The 21,335-nt window shown below is 48.8% G+C and overlaps 1 protein-coding gene across 13 annotated transcripts in view; it reads right to left on the bottom strand.

Annotated features, from left to right (window-relative positions):
• The window catches only part of chl1b (cell adhesion molecule L1-like b), a 1,336,546-nt gene that overhangs the window by 673,503 nt on the left and 641,708 nt on the right, over nucleotides 1-21,335 (bottom strand). For all 13 annotated transcript variants that reach the window (XM_072472185.1, XM_072472186.1, XM_072472184.1 and 10 more), the window contains 2 exons: nucleotides 20,467-20,589; nucleotides 16,215-16,385 (listed from right to left, as the gene is read on the bottom strand). In XM_072472185.1, the coding sequence (XP_072328286.1) occupies nucleotides 16,215-16,385; nucleotides 20,467-20,589 (294 nt within the window). The remainder of the gene's footprint in view (nucleotides 1-16,214; nucleotides 16,386-20,466; nucleotides 20,590-21,335) is intronic.

The raw sequence follows: 21,335 nt of genomic DNA, 5'->3' as shown, positions 1-21,335 counted from the left end.
ACAAAGGAAAAGGTTCGGAGACAGATATGCCAGAGATACTGGGGGGCATTGACACGTCTTGAGTGAGAACGGAGTCTGAAGGAACTTGCTGGAGCTCCAGCAGGGAATTAAATTTTACTTATTTAAATAAAGCTCACTGAACCAGTAAACATAGCTGACCTAATTGTTTATTGCTGGCACAAGATTGTTTCCTGTTCTGATTATTCTGATTCTCTGTGAGAATCTTGATGAACGTTCCCCCATGCAGTTGCCAGCAGAAACATTTAAATTTATCATCTAAATGGAAAAGGGCACATCTTCTCTTGGACAAACACATTTCATATTTGTGAGATACTAGATGTACTAACTGTGCATGGTGTCGGATTTTAATACTTCAAGTCACAAGCCCTCCAGGACAGAATGGCTTGAGGGTGAAAGTTAATATATTGTCAGGCTGGAAAGATAACTGAAGAAGCAGGGTGCTGGTAAGATGGAGATAATCGTTTTACTGATATGAAGTGTCATTATAGTCATGCAATGGAAATACGAGGAGAAATACCTTTACTCCCATCTATTAAGTTTAATTCTCTCGGCAATTCTTGGCAGAGGCAGGATATGACCAGCTTTGTGGTGTTGTCTGTTTAACAGCAGATTAATTGTGCTCACAAGGGAGGCAAAAATACAGGTCACAGGGAGAGTACAGGACAAAGTATTCCAAAATTTAAGGCTGCATATTCTGATAGGAACATCTGAATTCAATTTATTTCCAGTAGCAAAGGAAAAATCAATGGAGATTTGATGCGTTTTAAATATTTAAAATGCTGAGAAGTGTAAACAGGTGATTTAATTTGGACGATGAATGTAGAGCTCAAGGGCAGAGATGGAAAGTTATAAACTTATAATAAAAGATTGATCAGAAAGTTTTTTTATCACCCACTGCTCAATTAGTAAAATAGACTGTACAAAAGCAAATGTTGTGGTATTCATCAATTAGTCAAAAAACTATAACAGGATCAACGAAACAACAATGGTAGAGATGGCCTTGGTGCCAATCCATAGTAGGAATGGTTGCAAGTGTAAAAGAGGAGTAACCATAGTTGAAATATGGAGGTATAGGAATGATGACTTAGTCTAGAAATCTGCTAAAAAACACATATGAGTCAGAGACTGGGTTAAATTCTCCACCTGGCAATGCTGCAAACATGAACCGTGATCAGATGGGAAATCGGGGGGGGGGGGGTGGCCAAAATCGAGGTCCATGCCCAGCACCGAATTGGACGCCATGCCCTGGTCTCTCACTGGTGGCGATAACAAGGTTTGTGCCCTGTTTGCAGTGACATGCAAAACCAGCATTTGCATTATTTTAAATGTGATTAGTGGGTTTCACCCACTATGCTCCAGGCCTTCGTGATGCTCCACCCCTCTCAGGCAGAGGTCACATGGGCGCAATTTACTACAGGTATTTACAAGTGGGAACTGGCCGTCATGGCTGCTGAGGGAAAGAGAGGGGGGGGGGGGGGGGGCGGATTCTCCCTCGGTGGTAACCTCGTTTTTGCCGGCAGAGCTCTCATGCCTGCGGATTTCCTGAAGGCATGGGAGTGCCCACAATGGGAAACCGCATCAGCAGGTTCGCGGGACAAAGGATCCTGCTGCCAGCTGGGGCGTGCCGCATCAGAAAACAATGTGTGGCGGGACGGTGAATACCGCCCGAGGTAAGCAAAGTTTGAATTTTTTTTAACAATTGTAGCACTGGGGTGGCTGCCAGGGCTGGGGGGAGTAGCGGGAAGTGACTTGCTGACAGCTCCATGCACTCGGGGTGTCCCCTCAGGTTCGGGGTGGCCTGGCTCAGACTGCCATTGCTGCAGTATTTGTTTTGAAAGCACCGATTTGGTGCACGTTACAGGGCCCTGCCTGCTCATTCTGCTCATTGTGTCCTGTAAATATTTACAGAGCCTCTGATCATTGGGGCGTCCACCCAGGCCACCCCTCTGGAACCTCAGACCCCAGCTGACCCACCAACGGGATGGGCATGGCCCAGCTCAATAAGTGGCATACCAGGTGCTGTCACTCCTCAGTTCACTCAGCAGAAGCGCAGCCCCACTGCAGGGGAAGTAGGGGAATAGCAGAGCGCAACCCAAACAAAGGATACATGCACCATGGCCTTTGGCACCTCCCTGGCACACTGCCTCTCTCAGGAAAGAAGCCTCAATAGTTACACCATCAGCCAGCCCACTCCACAGGGCCACCAGCTGTCTCCAAGCCCTGCCTGCCCACCACGTCCCTGCCCTATCCATCCTGCCCCCAGTCAGGTTGTCACAACCTGTGTGTCACAACCAGACTCACATCACACTGCAGCTACACTCCCAGCAGATGCACACTTCCCTGTCGCACCCCCATCTGTAGGACCTACCCGCACACAAGCCTCTAAGCATGGAGGCGATTGGTGGCACACGGTGACCTGCTCCACCACACAACCAGGTGCCGCTAGGCTGCTGAGGTAACACACAGTCCACCCAATGAGAACATCCACATAGACTCCACTGGGCAGACAGGACAGGGGCCGCAGAGCCTATCCCTGACATAGGTTGCGGCAGCCACCAGTACCCCTGTTGACAGGGACGGGTGGTGAGGATAGGGGCTCCCACATCACAGGCCCAATGCCACTCACTAATGGGGACCGTTCAGTGTGGAAGGCCGCATTTCAGGGAGAAAGGCTGCAAGGTGGGGGTGGGTTTGGGGACAGGTAGAGGGTGGAGCTGGAATGCAACTCAGGGTCACCATGTAGTGTGTTGGATCTGGATAGGCAAGGAAATACTCATCTTGCTAACATGCCTCCCCCCCCACCCCCTGATAATGAATTTTGGATGCCAGGAATGCTTGCTATCTGTCTGGCCACTGTTACCATTGTGGATGCATGGAGGCTGGAGGTACAGTGCCTGCTCGGGGAGGACTCTGCAAAAGAAGAGCCTGCCCCAGGAGAGCAGAGGCCAGCTGGTGAGGCCCCTATGCCAGCCGCACAACAGGCCGAGGAGAAGGTATAAAGGAGGCACCACATCAGGCCACGTATATACAGTCAGCTGTCATTCGAGTAGATGCTAGACCGATTGTGCCGCAAGACGTTGGCTAACCAGTGAGACCGTGCGTCACCTGTGGCAGAAGATGACGCACCTGGCACCGAGAGAGTATGGAGGCAGACAGTGACCGACAAGGTGACAGTCACCCTGAACATTTATTCTTCTGGGTCTTTCCGGGGGCCGAGTGGCGATCTGCCTGGAGTCCCCTTGATGTCCATGCAAATCTGAGCCCTTGAGCCCGGTGGTCTATATAAACTTCGATCTGGATCAAGCCCACCAAGATTCCCAGGCAGCAGGATTTGCCGCCATTGCTGGCATACCCCACGTTCAAGGGGTGATCGATGCATGACACGTGTTCCCCCCTACAAGCACCGACTCATCAAGGGTGCCCTTCATCAATCGGAAATGCTTCTACTCCGAATATGTGATCACCAGCTGTACATCATGCACGTCTGCACCCGATGTCCAGCATGTACGACACATAAGTCCTGGCGCACTCGTCGAGACACTCCCTCGGGTGAGGGGTTGGCTGTTGGGTGACAAGGGTTACCGGTTGAAGTCTTGGATCATGATGCCGGCACAGAGGCACAGACTGACGGAGGCCACAGACTGAAGCAGGGAACTGCTGTAACGGCGCCCATGCCGCAACTAGGAGCGTCATTCAGCGGTGCATCAGCATCCTCACAATGTGCTTCTGATGCCTGGGCGACCCTGGTGGAGCACTACAATATAGCCACAGGAGGGTCTCCAACATCGTGCTGGCCTGCTGCGTCCTGCACAACATAGGGCAGCAGAGATGGGAATTGCTGGGGGAGGAGGAAGAATGCCAGGCCTCATCTGATGAGGAGGATGGCCAGGAAGAACCGGGCATAGAGCCCAGACTGGCATGGGAGGCCGCAAAATGTGTGCTCCAGGACCTGCACAAACGGAAAACCTCATCAACTCAATATTTACCAACTGCCTGGCCACAGGCAGCTCCAACATCCTCTCCCACTTCCTAATACTCTCCCCCACCCCTTTCCAAGTGGTGCCACTTCCCCATAGCCTCTCACACCCTACCCTGTACCTCTTCCCTTCAATCCATCCAACCACCCAGCTCTCCCCCCCTCCCCACTTTGAGGGTCCTACCAGCATCTCTACAGGGTGTTGGCCCTGGGCAGGTAGTATCACTGGGTCTTGTCCACGGGATGGAGGATGATGACGATTCACTCTGCGATGAGCTCTGGTGCTTCTCACCATTTGACAAAGTCTGACTCCTGCCTTCAGGATCACATTCCACTGTCCACCCAGGTGATCCCTGCATGTGTGCTGGCCATTCCAACCTATGGGCTCAGATATACTGTGGGGTGGTGGGCAGTGGGGGGTGGGCAGTGTACAGTTAAGGGGATGGTGAGCGGTGCTGTGACACTCACTGGGTAAACTGTCTACATGGAGGTCTCACATTTCTGGCCCTGTTCCATGTCTTTTCAATTGTCCTGATGGCCCTGCCCCGTGCCATCCTCCAACACCCACATCCCAAACTACCAACCTCACAAAGTCTCCACCCAGTACACCCTCTACACGCAGCCCAGCCCATCAGACACATCACACCCATCAACCCATCATACCCTTCAGACAGAGGATTGAGGCAGGTTGCAATGTTGGTGAAAAGGTGTTTAATCACCACTATATAGAATTGTTGTGCCCTAACCCCTACTTCTAACTTACATGCTGCACCTTAACTGGTGTCTAACCTTCTTATTTCATGTTGCTTCGAGGTGTGACCACAGACAGCACATCAGATGTGGAGACAGCCTGCTTCGTATCTCATCCTCTGACCTGAGATGCCTTTGACGGCTGTCCTTCGGAGGGCCTGGACCTGGATGAGCTTGGCCGACTTTCGGCTGTCACAGGTTCCACCCTGTTCCACCTGCTGCCCATCAGATGCGCCGGTGTCAAGTAGGGGGGATTCAGAAACGCTGAGGTGTTCCAGCACTTCCCTTGCAGGAGGCACCAGCAGGGGCTCCATCAATTCATCCTGCCTCGGGGTGCTCGATGGCCTCTGGGCTACTCCAGGGGATGGAGGTGAGGCCTGAGTGAGCTCTAGAACCTCCATCATTAGCTGGCGGTACCAGTCCCGGAGGTCCGCTCTTGTCTGAACCAAGGTCTCGATACCCTCAACCAAGGTCTTGATACCCTCAACCATGAAGCACAGAGACTGGACCACGTCCCTCAGCGAATGAGTCATGTCCCTCTGTGCTTCGGTCATGTCCCTCTGTGACTAGGTCATGTCCCTCTGTGACTAGGTTATGTCCCTCTGTGACTGGCCCAGGTCTGTAAGCGCCTGGCCATTTTGGGACTGGGCCACGCTCTGGAGCACCGCAGCAATGCCTATGTGGGCCTGATACATGGCTGCCTATGAGCCTCAGACATCAACTGCACAATGTGTCCCAAGCCTTGGACATCTTGACCCATGGCTGTGACATTTTGATCAGTGTTGGCTTGGGTATCACACATTGCCAGCATGATCTCTTCCACCTGAAGACAGTTAGACTCCTCCAACTGCATCTGTAGGTGCTGGAAAGTTGCTGACATCCTCTTCTGCAAATCCTGGCTCCACGTGTGCATCTCCACCAGTGACAGGATTATACTTTCCAGAAGTGCGATACCTGTCCGGACTACAGCTGGTTCCTGGGATCAGGCAGCTGTCCGGCTTTTCGCTCCCTCGGGTATCCCTACCTCCACCTGATATGTGACAGTATGTATGATGTGCACACCAGATGGTGACCCAGGAGCCTCTTCACTAAAATATCCCACCAAGGTGATAGTCGCCGCATTGATGGATGGTGCAGGTGAATGCCATGCTGAGAAGTCAGTATCATCACCGGACTTGTCGTCTGGGGTGTGCTGGGCCTGTGGCTAGGACGAGATACCCCAGATGGGCTGGCCTGGTCTGATGGTGACCCTGCAAGACAAAAGACAAGACACACGATGAGATCTTGGGAAGGAGTAGCCTGGAGGAGAGGGATGACTTACTTAGTGTGGTAAACCACTGAACATACATTACATGTATTATGGCACACTGCCATTGTACTCCAGTTATTACGGTAAATCCCAGCCTGTTGGCTCCGCCCAGCAGGCTCTGTATAAAAGTGTACGCTCTCCTGCACAGCCCCCATTCTCGGGTCTAGCTGCAGGAGGCTTTACATCTAGCACAATAAAGCCACAATAGTTCACCATTCGCCGCGTGGTCATTAATGTACATCAATTTATTGTGCTAGAATTTTGAAGATGAACGTCTTACTCAAGCTGGATCACCTGGAGCTGAACCCACGCGCAGCCGACGCCACAGCAACTTTCGAGCATTGGCTAGCCTGCTTTGAAGGATATCTCGGAGCATCCACCGAAGTCTTCTCAGACCCACAGAAGCTCCAACTACTCTACGCATGGGTGAGCCCACAAGTCTTCCTCCTCATTCGGGACGCTCCCACCTACACGGAGGCGATAGAACTACTGAAAGGACAGTATATCAGGACTGTAAATCAGGTGTTCGCCAGGCACCTCCTGGCCACGAAACGGCAACTCCCGGGGGAGTCTCAGGACGATTTCCTGCGTGCCATGCGGCTACTTGGCAGAAACTGTAGTCGCCAGGTGGTGTCGGCCATCCAACACACGGGGCTTCTGATCAGGGACACCTATGTCACCGGCATTAAGTCCAACTACATCCGCCAGCGCTTATGAGAAGGGGGTACACTCGGCCTCACAGAGACAGTACAGCTCGCGAACTCCTTAGAAGTGGCCTCCCGCAACCTGGTGTCCTGCACCTCCGACCGCGCGGCACCCTCATGGGCGTCGTGGGCCCCGCCATCATCCGACCCGGGTGCATTGCACGTCTGTGCCACACGGCAGCCAGCAAACTCCGGAGGCCCCAAATGCTACTTTTGTGGCCAGAACAAGCAGCCCAGACAACGCTGCCCAGCATGGAGCGCGACCTGCAACGGGTGTGGCAAGAAGGGCCACTTTGTCACCGTTTGCCAGGCCCGATCGGTCGCTGCCGTTTCTCAGGCCAGCATCGCGATCGCAACATCCTCCATGTGCAACCCAGGGGCGCCGCCATCTTCGCCGCCGCCCGCCACGTGCGGCCCGTGGGCGCCGCCATCTTGGATGTCGCCCGCCATGTGTGCCCCGTGGGCGCCGCCATCTTCGGTGCCATCTTGGAACACACCCCAGGACCCCTGCTAGCCTGGCCGTACACTGGCCGCCGATACCTCAGCCACCATCGACTGGCCCTCCCACCACCTCCCGCAGCTCGCCTCCATCACCGTCGACCAGTCTTGGCCTCACAACCTCGCGACCGCAACAATGACCGTACGGATCAACGGGCACGAGACAACCTGCCTCTTCGATTCTGGGAGCACGGAGAGTTTCTTACACCCAGCTACGGTAAGGCACTGCTCTCTCTCAGTTCTCCCCATGGCCCAGAAAATCTCCCTGGCCTCCGGATCCCATTCCGTACAGATCCGGGGGTACTGCGTCGCGACCCTCTCGGTACAGGGCATAGAGTACAGTAACTTCAGACTCTACGGCCTCCCCCATCTCTGCGCTGCCCTGTTACTGGGTCTCGATTTCCAGAGCCTCACCCTAAAGTTCGGCGGACCCCTGCCCCCCGCCCCCCCCCCACTGTCTGTGGCCTCACGACCCTTAAGGTCAATCCACCCTTGCTCTTCGCAAATCTCACCCCGGACTGTAAGCCCATCGTCACGAGCAGCAGGCGGTACAGTGCCCAGGACAGGACCTTTATCAGGTCAGAGGTCCAGCGGCCTCTGCGGGAGGGGGTCATTGAGGCCAGTAACAGCCCCTGGAGAGCTCACGTGGTGGTCGTTAAAGCTGGTGAGAAGCACCGGATGGTCATCGTCTACAGTCAGACGATCAACCAGTACACGCAGCTCGATGCGTACTCCTTCCCCAGCATACCTGACATGGTCAACCAGATTGCGCAGTATCGAATCTTCTCCACCGTTGATTTGAAATCCGCGCACCACCAGCTCCCCATCCGCCCGGAGGACCGCCAATACACTGCATTCGAAGCAGATGGCCGCCTCTACCATTTCCCTAGGGTTCCCTTCGGTGTTACCAATGGGGTCTCGGTCTTCCAGCGTGAGATGGACCGAATGGTTGACCAGGAGGGGCTGCGGGCCACGTTCTCGTATCTGGATAACGTCACCATCTGTGGCCATGACCAGCAGGTCCACGACGTGAATATCCAGAAATTCCTCCACACCGCTAAACTTCTTAACCTTACCTATAATAAGGAGAAATCGTTTTCCGCACAACCCGCCTACCCATTCTTGGCTACGTTGTGGAAAATGGAGTTCTAGGCCCGACCCCGACCGCATGCGCCCCCTCCTGGAACTCCCCCTCCCTTACTGTCCCAAGGCTCTGAAGCGAAGCCTGGGATTCTTCTTGTACTATGCCCAGTCGGTCCCTAATTATGCGGACAAGGCCCGCCCACTCATCAAGTCCACCATTTTGCCCGACGGCTGAGGCCCGCCGGGCCTTCAACCACATCAAGGCAGACATTGCCAAAGCCACGATGCACGCAGTCGACGAGTCCCTCCCGTTTCAGGTGGAGAGCGACGCATCGGGCGTGCCTCTGGCCGCCACCGTCAACCAGGAGGGAAGACCCGTGGCTTTCTTCTCCCGTACCCTCCATGCCCCCGAAATCCGGCAAGCCATTGTAGAAGCTGTGCGACATTGGAGGCATTACCTGGCCGGCAGGCGATTCACTCTCCTCACTGACCAACGGTCGGTTGCCTTCATGTTTAGTAACACACAGCGGGGCAAGATTAAGAATGACAAGATGTTGAGGTGGACGACATACACCTATAACTATGAGATCTTGTATCGCCCTGGGAAGCTTAATGAGCCCCCAGATGCCCTGCCCCGTGATACAGGTGCCAGCACACAAGTAGACCGACTTCGGACTCTCCACAACGACCTCTGTCACCCGGGGGTCACCCAGTTCTTCCTCTTTATCAAGGCCTGCAACCTGCCTTGCTCCATTGAGGAGGTCAGGACCGTGACCAGGGACTGCCAGGTTGGTGCGGAGTGCAAACCACACTTCTACCGGCCGGACATAACGCATCTGGTGAAGGCCTCCCGCCCCTTTGAGCGCCTCAGCATCGATTTCAAAGGGCCCCTCCCCTCCACTGACCGCAACGTGTACTTCCTCAACATCATTGACGAGTACTCCTGTTTGCCTTTCGCCATCCCATGCCCTGACATGACTTCTGCCACTGTCATCAAGGCCCTACACAGTATCTTCACCTTGTTCGGTTTCCCCGCCTACATTCACAGTGATCGGGGCTCCTCATTCATGAGTGATGAGTTGCGCAGTTCCTGCTCAGCAAAGGCATCGCCTCCAGCAGGACGATCAGCTACAACCCCCGGGGAAACGGACAGGTGGAAAGGGAGAACACGACGGTCTGGGAGGCCGCCCTGCTGGCCCTGCAGTCTAGAAGTGTCCCAGTCTCCCGCTGGCAGATCCTCCCCAATGCGTTCCACTCCATCCGGTCGCTCCTGTACACTGCTACCAATGAGACCCCTCATGAACATGTGTTTGCCTTCCCCAGGAAGTCCGTCTCCGGGGTCTCGCTCCCGACTTGGCTGACAGTTCCTGGGCCCGTCCACCCGGAAGCATGCGAGGAGCCATAAATCGGACCCCCTCGTCGAAAAAGTCCTCCTCCTCCATGCGAACCCACAGTATGTCTATGTGGCACACTATGACGGGCGGCAGGACACTGTCTCCCTCCGGGACCTGGCACCGCTGGTTCCCCATCCACCATCACCACAGCCCCCGACCTGGTACCATCTCCTCCCCCTCCGGTGACGACCACCGCCACCCCCGCTCCTGCCCCGTTCCCCCCCCCCACCAGCGACTATCACCACCACCCCCGCCCCGGCAGCGCCCATCCCCCCACCAGCTCAACGACTGGGTGAAGAAGGAGAGAACAACACGCTCCCGGAGTCGCAGGCACCCACATCGATGCCCACACCACAGCCGGGGTTAAGGCAATCGCGGTGGGAGGTCAAAGCCCTCGACAGACTCGACCTGTAACTTCACTTCACCCCCGCTGGACTTTTTTTTAAACAGGGGGTGAATGTGGTAAACCATTCAACATACATTCCATATATTATGGCACACTGCCATTGTACTCCAGTTATTATGGTAAATCCCAGCCTGTTGGCTCCGCATAGCAGGCTCTGTATAAAAGTGTACGCTCTCCTGCACAGCCCCCATTCTCGGGTCCAGCTGCAGGAGGCTTTACATCTAGCACAATAACGCCACAATAGTTCACCATTTGTCATGAGGTCATTGATGGTACATCAATTAGTTTCGGGACATCATTGTGCATTGGGGCTCACATAGTTGTAACATGCCAACCTCGGCCTCAGAAATAGCCCTCTCCTGCACCTCCCCGGATAATGCCATCACCCTCTGCTCGGCAGGGTTGAGAGCCCGGAGGTCCAGAACACCCCCTCTCATCTTCTCCCGATACCTTCTGTTATGGCTGTCTTTTCCTAAGGGGCACATAAAGGACATGGTGAGACGCATGGAGGCAAGTTACATGAGTGGTCGGTAGCTGGTGGCATGTGTATGCAATGCCCCTGGCCAAAGAAGACAATACAGGTGTTGAAGATTGGTGCAGGGTGGGATGGAGGGAGATGCAAGCAGGTGGGTTTTGATTGTGAGTGGGATGTGATGTAACGAACGGGTGTGCTGCCAGGGGACAGAGGTGGTGACTCATCCAAGCTGCCCTAAGGAGGTTGTTCATCTTCTTGCAGCACTGTCTGGTGAGGCTTACCGCGCTGAGCACTTTGGCCACCTCTGCCAAGACCCTATTAACGACCACGGGCGGCAGTCTCCTGCCCACCTTGGGGAAGAGTGCGTCCCAGCTCTTCTCTACAGCATCCAACATTCTCTCGAGCTCGGCGCCTGAGAAGCATGATACTGTTCTTCGTGGAACCATCTTTCTGGCTGGAATGTATGGGTCGTGGAGTGTTTATAAGCAGCTCCAGCTTGTCAATCTCCCCAGCGCCAATTCCAGTCCAAGCGAATCCGAAGCCGGTGGGAATAAGAATTGCTCTAGATTCATATGGGCAGAGTATTGGCTGATTAGCATGTCCTGAATTGTTCCGGAAACAGCGACCCCAATGGGAACGTGAATCGTACGCAATTCAGGCCCGCCCGCCAACACTAGCTCTCAAATCGAGAATTTCGCCCAATTTCATACATTATGCTTTTATCAAGAGCGTAAATAAGTGTTATATAAATGAGAAGAGTTGGAAACAGAGTTAACGGGAAACTAAAAAAACCTGCGTCCTGTTTTGGGCGGGTTTAGCTGCAGCCGCCGAACACACCCCACTATTAAACAGCACTTTGCCATTTTTTGGGGCCTCGGGGGGGTTTCGCCCTGCCGGGGCCAAACATAAGAGCCATTTGGCGCTGGGAGCGAACACAGGGAGGCACCTGGGAATACCTCTTCACTACCTCTCCAGTTGGTAAGGCTCCCAGGCCCAATTCCTGGCAGTGCCAACTTGACACCCTGGCACTGCCACTCTGGCACCCTTTCAGTGCCCCTACCAGGTGGCAGTGCCACCCTGGCGGTTCCAAGGATCCCAGGTGCCAGAGGGAGTGCTGGGTGCCACCATACCAGTCCCCAACCACCCAAGCATCTCTAATGGCCTGGGAGACCTCCCCAAGTGCCATTACGACTGGTCCACGTTAGTGAAAACCGTGGCCTGACGAGGTCTCCAAGGTGTGGCATTAGGTCCCGAGTGCCGAGAAAATCCCACAAACACATATTTAAATGAGCCTACATTTTGAATCCAATATGACTCTTCCTCTGTTCTGAAGAAGGGTCATATTGGACTCAAAATATTAATTCTGTTTCTCTCTCCATGGATACTGCGAGACTGGCTGAGGTTTCACTGTGTTTTCTGTTCTTTATTTCAGATACTTAAGTGGGAAAAGGTACGCAGACAGAATGTCCCAATGCCCAGTAGATGCACAGAGTACTCGTGAATTTGGGAAAAAGATGGACTATATGAGCCAAATTGTTTTCTTTGTTCTTCACTTGCTAAAATTCAATTTCGGATTAATAAATATAATCTGGATGTAAAAGTTACTGTTTTAAAAAATATACTGTTGCAATGTTTAGTCACTGGCAATGGGGTGCCTCCACTTCAGGTAACAATAGATCAAGTCACAGGAGAGACAGGAAATGCAGAGGCGTAGTGGCATTGTCACTGGACGAGTAATCCAAAGATCCAGGGTGAAGTTCTGGGGACCCGGGTTCAAATCCCATCATGGCAGTTGACAAAGTTTGAATTCAATCTGGAAATAAATGTCCATTAAAACAATTATCGATTGACGTGAAAACCCATCTGGTTCACTAATGTCCTTTAAGGAAGCAAATCTGCCAACCCATCTGGGCTAAATGTGACTCCAGACTCACAGCAATGTGTTTGACTCTAAAATGCCCCTTCAAGGATAATTTGGGATGGGCAATAATTGCTGGGCAAGCCTGCGACTCCCATGAACAAATACATTTTTAAAAAGCATATGACGTAACTCAGTGATGATTTCCTTTGTAGAGCAAAGCCTCTGAAACTCTGCTCCTCTGACAAGTACAAGTGATATTGTTTATATATGGTGGTGTGGGATATTTGGCTGGTGGATTTCATGTTATTCCAGTGATGGAGGGACATTCCCACTGCAAATTCACTCTGGCTTGTTTGAAAAAATTGTTGGGGGGAGGTATATGGCAGTCCTACAGCACAAAGAAAGATGGAAAAAGTAATTGACAGTTGGAAAAATTATTTTTTTAAAACACTCAAACCACATCAAAGTCAGACTATTGTAAATCACAGCAACATAACGACTTGATTCTTTAGTTGCCTTTGCTACAGCAACTAGCAACCCTGAGGCCAGCTTTGTGCAGGTGAGAACATGATTTTGTGTAACAGTGGCAATTACAGTAAATGTAACATGTTACGACCCCTTTGGGGTCCAAGGACTGTGGTCTATATGATTTCTCCCTTACACAGCTGAGTATGAACTCCCCCGGTAATTGGGGGGCGGGGTTTTCCCTTAACAAGGCGGAACTAGGGCGGCAGGCTGATGCAGTGGTTAACACTGCTGCCTATAGGGCTGAGGACCCAGGTTCGATCCTGGCCCTGGGTCACTGTCCGTGTGGAGTTTGTACATTCTCCTCGTGTCTGCGTGGGTTTCACCCCCACAACCCAAAGATGTGCATGGTAGGTGGATTAGCCAAGTTAAATTGCCCCTTAATTGGAAAACAAAATTTGGAACTCTAAATTTATAAAAAAATAAAACAAGGGGGGCCACTCAGTATAAAAATCCTGACCTGGGTGCAAGTCAGGGAGGGTGGCCATTCGGGGAGAGGAGTTGTAGTTTTGTTATTTTTGTACACCGTAATAAACCTTTTTGTTCATTCCTATCCTACCATGCATTCCTGCCGTTTCTCCCGTCGGATTCTACAACTTTATTCCACCTGATTTGTATCTAACCACACAAACCTCCAACTGGAAAATCTAGAATGAAGTCTTGTAAGTTAATGCAGCAATGGGGTACAATATTAGGCAACTAGATTTAGTCTTCTGTGACTAATTATAGAATGATGTGGCTGAAAAAGCAGAAGAAGATCGGAGAAGGTCCCAAGGTTTTTCTCCCTCAAGGTAGAAGTATATTAAATCTTGAAGGAGAAACCCTTACTAAGTACTTCAGAATCAAAGATTTAGTGAAATCAAATGTATTTATACCAAGTATATTTTGTTGTAAGAATTCTCTGTCCTAGAGTGAAGACAGGTCGATAAACTATGTGTGAGATCTCGTGGCAGATGCCTTTTAAATGGACAACCCTTTTTTTCCCCCTAAGGATTAAAACTGTTTTCAAGATACCCAGCATTTATGTGCAAACAAAAAGTGAGATAAAAGATTGAGAGAGAATTTGATAAGACAAGTATGAAGGAACAAAGATTGTCAATGGTTAAAACAACTAGTTTATTCACAGTGCACTGGATGCATGTTGCACTGTTCCATTGCAAAGCTGGACATGTCGTAATTGCGGTTGTAGGAAGACATCCCGGTTAGTATAATGCTCCTCAGTGGAAGTATAAAACATTATTGGATGCGGTTGATCACAATACTCTGTGATTGGAAAGGCTCTTTGGTGAGCTAGGTGTGGGAGCCGGAGATCTTCAGCCCAGTTTAAGTATGTGGGTAGAGAAAAGCTATAATCGAATGATTGGTCACTTTGAGGTGAACATATTGTTAAAGCAATCTCGTTCTCTGGAATTGAGTCAGATGAATCCTGCTTTCCACAATTGAGGGAAACCTTTCGATGCAAATTTTTTAAAAATCCACACAAGGAAAATCCTCCACCTGCTACTTGATTTTTTTTCACATATCCAGAGTTGAAAAATGGTGAATATCTTGTATGAAAGGAAATCCTCACTAATGTTCCCAACAACAACCAGTTGTTCTGTGCAGCCCATTTCTTCCATTATGTGGTACCTTTAGGTTATTGGGGGACATGAATTCTCACCTGGGAATAGCTGGGATGCAGAGGTCTTATAGTGGGGAAACGCAACCACCACTGGCTTGGGTGTTTTTTCTTTCAGAGAGAAAAGTAATATTCTGAAAAAAACACTTGGTGAAACAAAATATTTCCACTGATTGATAATCTCAAGTGTTACTGATTTTTTGACTGACCTGCTAAAGACAAGAGAACATAGTGTTCTTAATCGAAACTTTAAAATGTTCAATTTTACCAGCTCAATTCAAGAGGTGAGCATCCTGGAGTCATAGCTAAGAGAAGTTAATGCCAATTTGCATATATAGCGGCCAGGTTAAAATCTGTACTTATCTTTCCAAAAATTCAAGTGCCCAGCGATAACATCTGAATAAAAGCAATTTAGAAGTTGTAAAAATTGTCTAAAATCTGGGACAATCAAAGCATGAGACATTGTGCAGCTGATGGGATTGTACAAAGAGATCATTTGCAGGAAGAGGATATTCCAAAGACAGAAGAGCAAAGAAAAAGGTGATTCCCTAAAGCATACCAAGATTGGACAAGTCCTTTAGTGCGTGATGGTTATCATAAACTTATTCAGTAGAAGGTACTGTGGAGAGGCCTGCTGGACAATAGGTTGCATAGAAAAGCACATATTGTACGCATAAACACAGGTAATATAATGATGATGAAGTCACCCTTATGCATGTTAGAGGCATGTCCTTGTATCTCAAAGGCCTGGAAATAATTGAAGGAATAGTGGTATTTGCAATCTCTGTCCCAAGTAGTCCTAGGGATCACCTAAAGACATCAGTTTATTTGGGTCTAAAATAAATAACTGAACAGTTGAAAATCATTCTCATAGCTGTGTGATAAGAGGATTTTCAGGATGACTCAACACAGGAGCAGTTGTGCTGAACATTGGCCAGGTTCAAAAAATCTGACAGAATGGAGTGGCCCATTGGTTTCATGAATGGTCTAGATGGAAGGAAAATAATTTAATCAAGCACGGTAGCATTGTGGATAGCACAATTGCTTCACAGCTCCAGGGTCCCAGGTTCGATTCCGGCTTGGGTCACTGTCTGTGCGGAGTCTGCACATCCTCCCCGTGTGTGCGTGGGTTTCCTCCGGGTGCTCCGGTTTCCTCCCACAGTCCAAAGATGTGCAGGTTAGGTGGATTGGCCATGATAAATTGCCCTTAGTGTCCAAAATTGCCCTTAGTGTTGGGTGGAGTTACTGGGTTATGGGGATAGGGTGGAGGTGCGGACCTTGGGTATGGTGCTCTTTCCAAGAGCTGGTGCAGTCTCGATGGGCCGAATGGCCTCCTTCTGCGCCGCAAGTTCTATGATTCTATGAAGACGGAATGTATGCAGTTCTACAAGACATCAAGAACTGATATCATCAAAGCCCGCAACATTTCATTATCATATATATTTTACTAAGTTGGCATTTCTAATATCTCCCCCTTGTATCCTGTTTGTTGCTGTTCATTTTCCTCACAACCACAGCCATATCCTTTTATTTTGAGATGATAGGTCTATGTTTTGTTTATTTCTGTTTAGTTACGGAAAGAATGAAAACTTACATGGTTTCACAATCAGACTAATGGGTTCTTTCTGTGCAATTGTTCTTGTTCTGGATAACTGTGCAAAACAAAGGTAGTCATTCCGATTATCACTTGACTGGACATTTGAAAAGTAAAGATCTCCGTTTAGCCCCTGGGAAGCTCTGCTGTTCTGCTGTATGCGTTGTATCTCTGAAAAATAAAGAACTTCTATGAAATCATAATTTTTATTGAACATGGTGATTTGTTAATAAACCCCGCCTTTTCCTAACTTCCTTTCAGCAATCTATAATACACCTATGTTTTCCACCCCAACAATTGGTCATACAATTATTCAAATAATATCAATGAGTTATAACTAGAATTCATGAAAAACTAATTTTTATGAATGTGATTACGTTTGACTTTCTAAAACACAATTATTACTATAAATCTGGAATAGAGTTGTTTATTTTGGGACATGGTTATGTCGTTAAAAGAAAGTCAACAACAATTAAAATAAATGCAAGTGGTCAATTAACCTCATCTCTCTGGTATGCTAATTTTTCATCATTGCATTGCAACCATACTTTGAAGAACTCCAATCTTTATGTCAGCAAAGCCAGGCCCCAAGCAAACATGTTGGTGTCAACACAATTTGCCTATTATATACCATGGATGGCAAGACCAAAAAAGGCAGGTAATCAATGTTTTTTTTTAATCAAATAATCTTATAATAATAATCTTTATTGTCACAAGAAGACTTACATTCACACTGCAATGAAGTTACTGTGAAAAGGCCCTAGTCGCCACATTCCTGTGCCTGTTCGGGGACACAGAGGGAGAATTCAGAAGGTTCAAATTACCTAACAGCATGTCTTTCGGTACTTGTGGGAGGAAACCGGAGCACTCGGAGGAAACCCACGCAGACACGGGGAGAATGTGCAGACCCCGTTCTGACCCAAGCTGGAAATCAAACCTGGGACCCTGGCACTGTGAAGCAATAGTGCTAACCATTGTGCTACCGTGCCGCCCAATTGAAAATCACAGTGCCCTTACAGCAGTTGTACATGGGCCTGATGAGACCACATCTGGAATATTGTGTCCAGTTTTGGTCTCCTTATTTGAAAAAGATACATAATGCATTTGAAGCAGTACGAAGAAGGTCCACTTGACTCAGTCCTGGGATGAAAGGCTTATCTTATGAAGAAAAGTTGAACAGGATGGGGTTTAGACAAATTGGAGGTTAGAAAAATGAGAGATGATCTTATCAAAACATACAAGATCCTAAGGGAACTCGAGAGGGTAAACACCAGGAGGATGATGCCAGTTGTGGGGAGACTGGAATTGGGGACAGAGTTTCAAGATAAGAGATCCCCCTTTCAAGACAGTTGCAAGGAGAATTCATTTCTCTCAACGGGTAATTAATTAGCCTGTGGAAAGCTGGGGCGTCATTCTCCGACCCCCCGCCGGGTCGGAGAATGGCCGTTGGCTGCCGTGAATCCTGCCCCCGCCGAAGTCTCCAGTACCGGAGATTGGGCGGGGGCGGGAATCGGGCCGCGCCGGTTGGCGGGACCCCCCGCTGGATTCTCCGGCCCGGATGGGCCGAAGTCCCGTCCAGAAATTGCCTGTCCCGCCGGCGTAAATCAAACCTGGTATTTACCGGCGGGACCAGGCGGCGTGGGCGGGCTCCGGGGTCCTGGGGGGTGCGCGGGGCAATCTGACCCCGGGGGGTGCCCCCACGGTGGCCTGGCCCGCGATCGGGGCCCACCTTCCGCCTCCGCTACGGCCTCCACCATGGCGGAGGCGGAAGAGACTCTCCCCACTGCGCATGCGCGGGAAACTGACAGCGGCCGCTGACGCTCCCGCGCATGCGCTGCATTTCCGCGCCAGCTGGCGGGGCAACAAACGCCATTTCCGCCAGCTGGCGGGGCAGAAATCCCTCCGACGTCGGCCTAGCCCCTCAATGTTGGGGCTAGGCCGCCAAAGATGCGGAGCATTCCACACCTTTGGGCCGGCGCGATGCCCGTCTGATTGGCGCCGTCTTTGGCGCCAGTCGGCGGACATCCCGCCGTTGGGGGAGAATTTCGCCCCTGTTCCCCAGAAAGCAATGGAGGCTGGGTCATTGAATCTATTAAGGCTGAGTTAGATATATTCTTGATATATAATTGAGTTGGGGGTTATGGAAGGCTGGTTCGGAAAATAGAGTTGAGACCACAATCAAATCAGCTATGCTCACATTGAATGACGAGGCAAGCTTGAAGTGCTGAGTGGTTTCCTCGTGTTCCTAAATCCTATGTTCTTAATTGTTACCAGTTACTTCAAGAATCTCATCACTGAAGTACTTGTAAGATCATGAAGTGTGAACTAGACTTTGCCTGAAATAGGTGTAGACTTTTTCAGAACATTGAAACATAGGAGCAGGGTAGGAATATTTAGCTCCTCCAGCCTGTTCCACTATTCAATGAGATCATAACTAATCTGCAACCTGCCTGCATGCACCCACTTTTGCTCCATTTCCCTTGGTTTTTTTAGTTAACTAAATTCAATCTCCAATTCAAATGAACATTTAATTGAAACATAGAAAGATTCACAACACAGATGGCCATTCAGCTCATCCTGTCTGTTCTGGTTGCAAAAGAGCTATCCAATCTAATTCCACCTCCCAGCTCTTGGTCCATCAATTGCCATTTGAGGAAGAGAGTTCCACCCTTTGTGTGTAGAACCGTTTCCTAATTTCACTCTTTAAAGGTCTGGCTCTAATTTTTACACTCCAACCTCTGGTCCTGGACTTTCCAAAATAAAAGTGGAAATAGGTACTCTCCATCCACCCTACCAGTTCCCATGAGTATCTTGAAAATTTCTATCAAATCACCCATTAACTTTCTAAATTCCACGGAATGAAACTCAAGTTTCTGTAACCTTTCTTCATAGCTTAACCCTTAAGAGTCCAGGTATCATTCTGAATGTCAGGTATGACATACAATTCCATAAGGATCTCTCTTAGCAGCTGAACATTTCAATAAAGGACACTGGACCCTTAATTATAGCTTCCTGTAATTTCCCAACAATAGATGTTAGGCTGGCTTCTCAATACTTCTTTGGATACTCTTCCTCACTTTTCTTAAATAGCAGATGACACGCACAATTTTCCAATCCAAAGGAATAGTTCACCCATCAAGAGAACTTTGGAAGATTAGAAATTGAATATTCACAAAGTTCTTACTACCTTCCTTGAAAACTCTGAGATGAAAACTATCCACTGCTTGGGATTAGTCACCCTTCAGTGCTGTTATTTTCTTCATTCCTGTTTCATTCATTCCTGGAATCTCTAATGTGCAAACCCCTTGCGTTGCAGTTATATTGCCACAAAGCAACTACTCAACATGTCCACTCTTTCCTTCTCCTCCTTTACAATATCACTATTATCAGTTTTCAAGGAGTACCGGCCATGCTCTGTTGCCTAATGTAATTGTAGAAGACTTTTGCATTGATCTTGATGCCCAATGCACGTTTTATTTTGTTCTGACTTTTCATAGTTCCTGTTTGTCACCTTTTGTTGTTCCTTGTATTGCTTCCATGAGCCAAAACCTGTGCTTACTTCTGCATTATTGTGTTTTCTTTTTAAAATTGTATTGTCTCAGTCTCAGATGGGCGGCCCGGTAGCACAGTGATTAGCACTGTTGCTTCACAGAGCCAGGGACCAACGCCGGGTTTGATTCCCGGCTTGGGTCACTGTCTGTGCGGAGTCTGCACGTTATCCTCGTATCTGAGGGGTTTTCTCTGGGTGCTCCGGTTTCCTCCCTCAAATCCTGAAGGACATGCTTGTTAGGTGAATTAGACATTCTGAATTCTCCCTCAGTGTACCTGAACAGGCGCCGGAGTGTGGCGACCAAGGCATTTTCACAGTAACTTCATTGCAGTGATCATGTAAGCCTACTTGTGACACTAATAAAGGTTATTATTATTGTCTCATGATTTACTGCGACAAAAGAGTTTGTATATACCTACCTCTACAATGTAATGTTTTACATACCCAAAAAGAATCAATCAAGTCATCAATATAATTTTAGAATGACACGTTTTACAGCCAAATGACTGCAAAATTAAAAAGTGATGACCTTCCTTGACCATTCCCTTTACATTTTAGTACTTTAATAGGACATTGGTGAAAATTGCCACCGAGGCCAACCAAAGATAGAATGTGTCATACAGACTAAATGTAACAATTTAGTTTAACAGCTAGATGGAATCTGCTGTTATATATATATATATTATAAAAGGCAGTACTTACTACTGGTCATCCAATAAATATTTAATGGAGATGGCCCACTGGGAGGATCGCATTGTAACACCACAGGATCGCCTTCCTCAACCTCAATCCGCTTTGCACTCTCTTTTGGAAATCGAGGGATAGCTGGAAAAAGAACAAGAGGATCGGTCATATTATGTAAAGTTAGTGGAAATGAAAAATGCCCACTCCAGATATCAAATAATAGAATGAGAGCACAAGCCAGATGGAAAAAAATGTTAGCATGAGAAAGCACAAGACACAAAACTTTAAAACAAAGTCAACAGATGAACGCAAATCAACAAGTAACTGCTGAAGAAAAATAAAACTCAAGTTATAGCTGTCTGTCACTAAATACATGGTTGGTTCACACAGCCTCGTTCTCCTGATGTTCAACAATTTCTTATTCACTTTAATTATTATTCATTATTCCAATTGTTATAATTATTAAACTACAAAAGTACAAAAAAGCAGAGCGTATGTTGCCCAATCATTCATTTGTAAATATTCAGCACTTTAACTATCAGCAATTTGCCATGCTTTAATAGCTTCATACTTTAGAAAATTGCCATTTTAACTGTTTTCAATTCCAGGTTCATTTTCAGAATACATGAATAATTAGTTGTTAATTGAAAATTGATTTCCTATATTCAATATTTTCTTTTGAAATCCTGAGAAGTATTCTCCACCGGCCGGATTCTCCGTTCCGCCTGCAGGTGGAGAATTCCCTCCCCTGTTACAGGCACTGAGGGGGTTAAGTTGGACAGCACTGAAAAAAGGCACAGGGAGTGCAATGCACAATTAACTTATGCTTGTTGCAGTGGATGCCGGCAGCATGAAGATTTGGTGCTGCTTGTGAATTTGTGTGGTTG

This window comes from Scyliorhinus torazame, chromosome 13 (assembly GCF_047496885.1).
Source record: "Scyliorhinus torazame isolate Kashiwa2021f chromosome 13, sScyTor2.1, whole genome shotgun sequence".
Taxonomy (NCBI): Eukaryota; Metazoa; Chordata; class Chondrichthyes; order Carcharhiniformes; family Scyliorhinidae; genus Scyliorhinus; species Scyliorhinus torazame.
The sequence above is the reverse complement of the archived record's forward strand: the minus strand, read 5'-3'. Positions and strand labels throughout refer to the sequence as shown.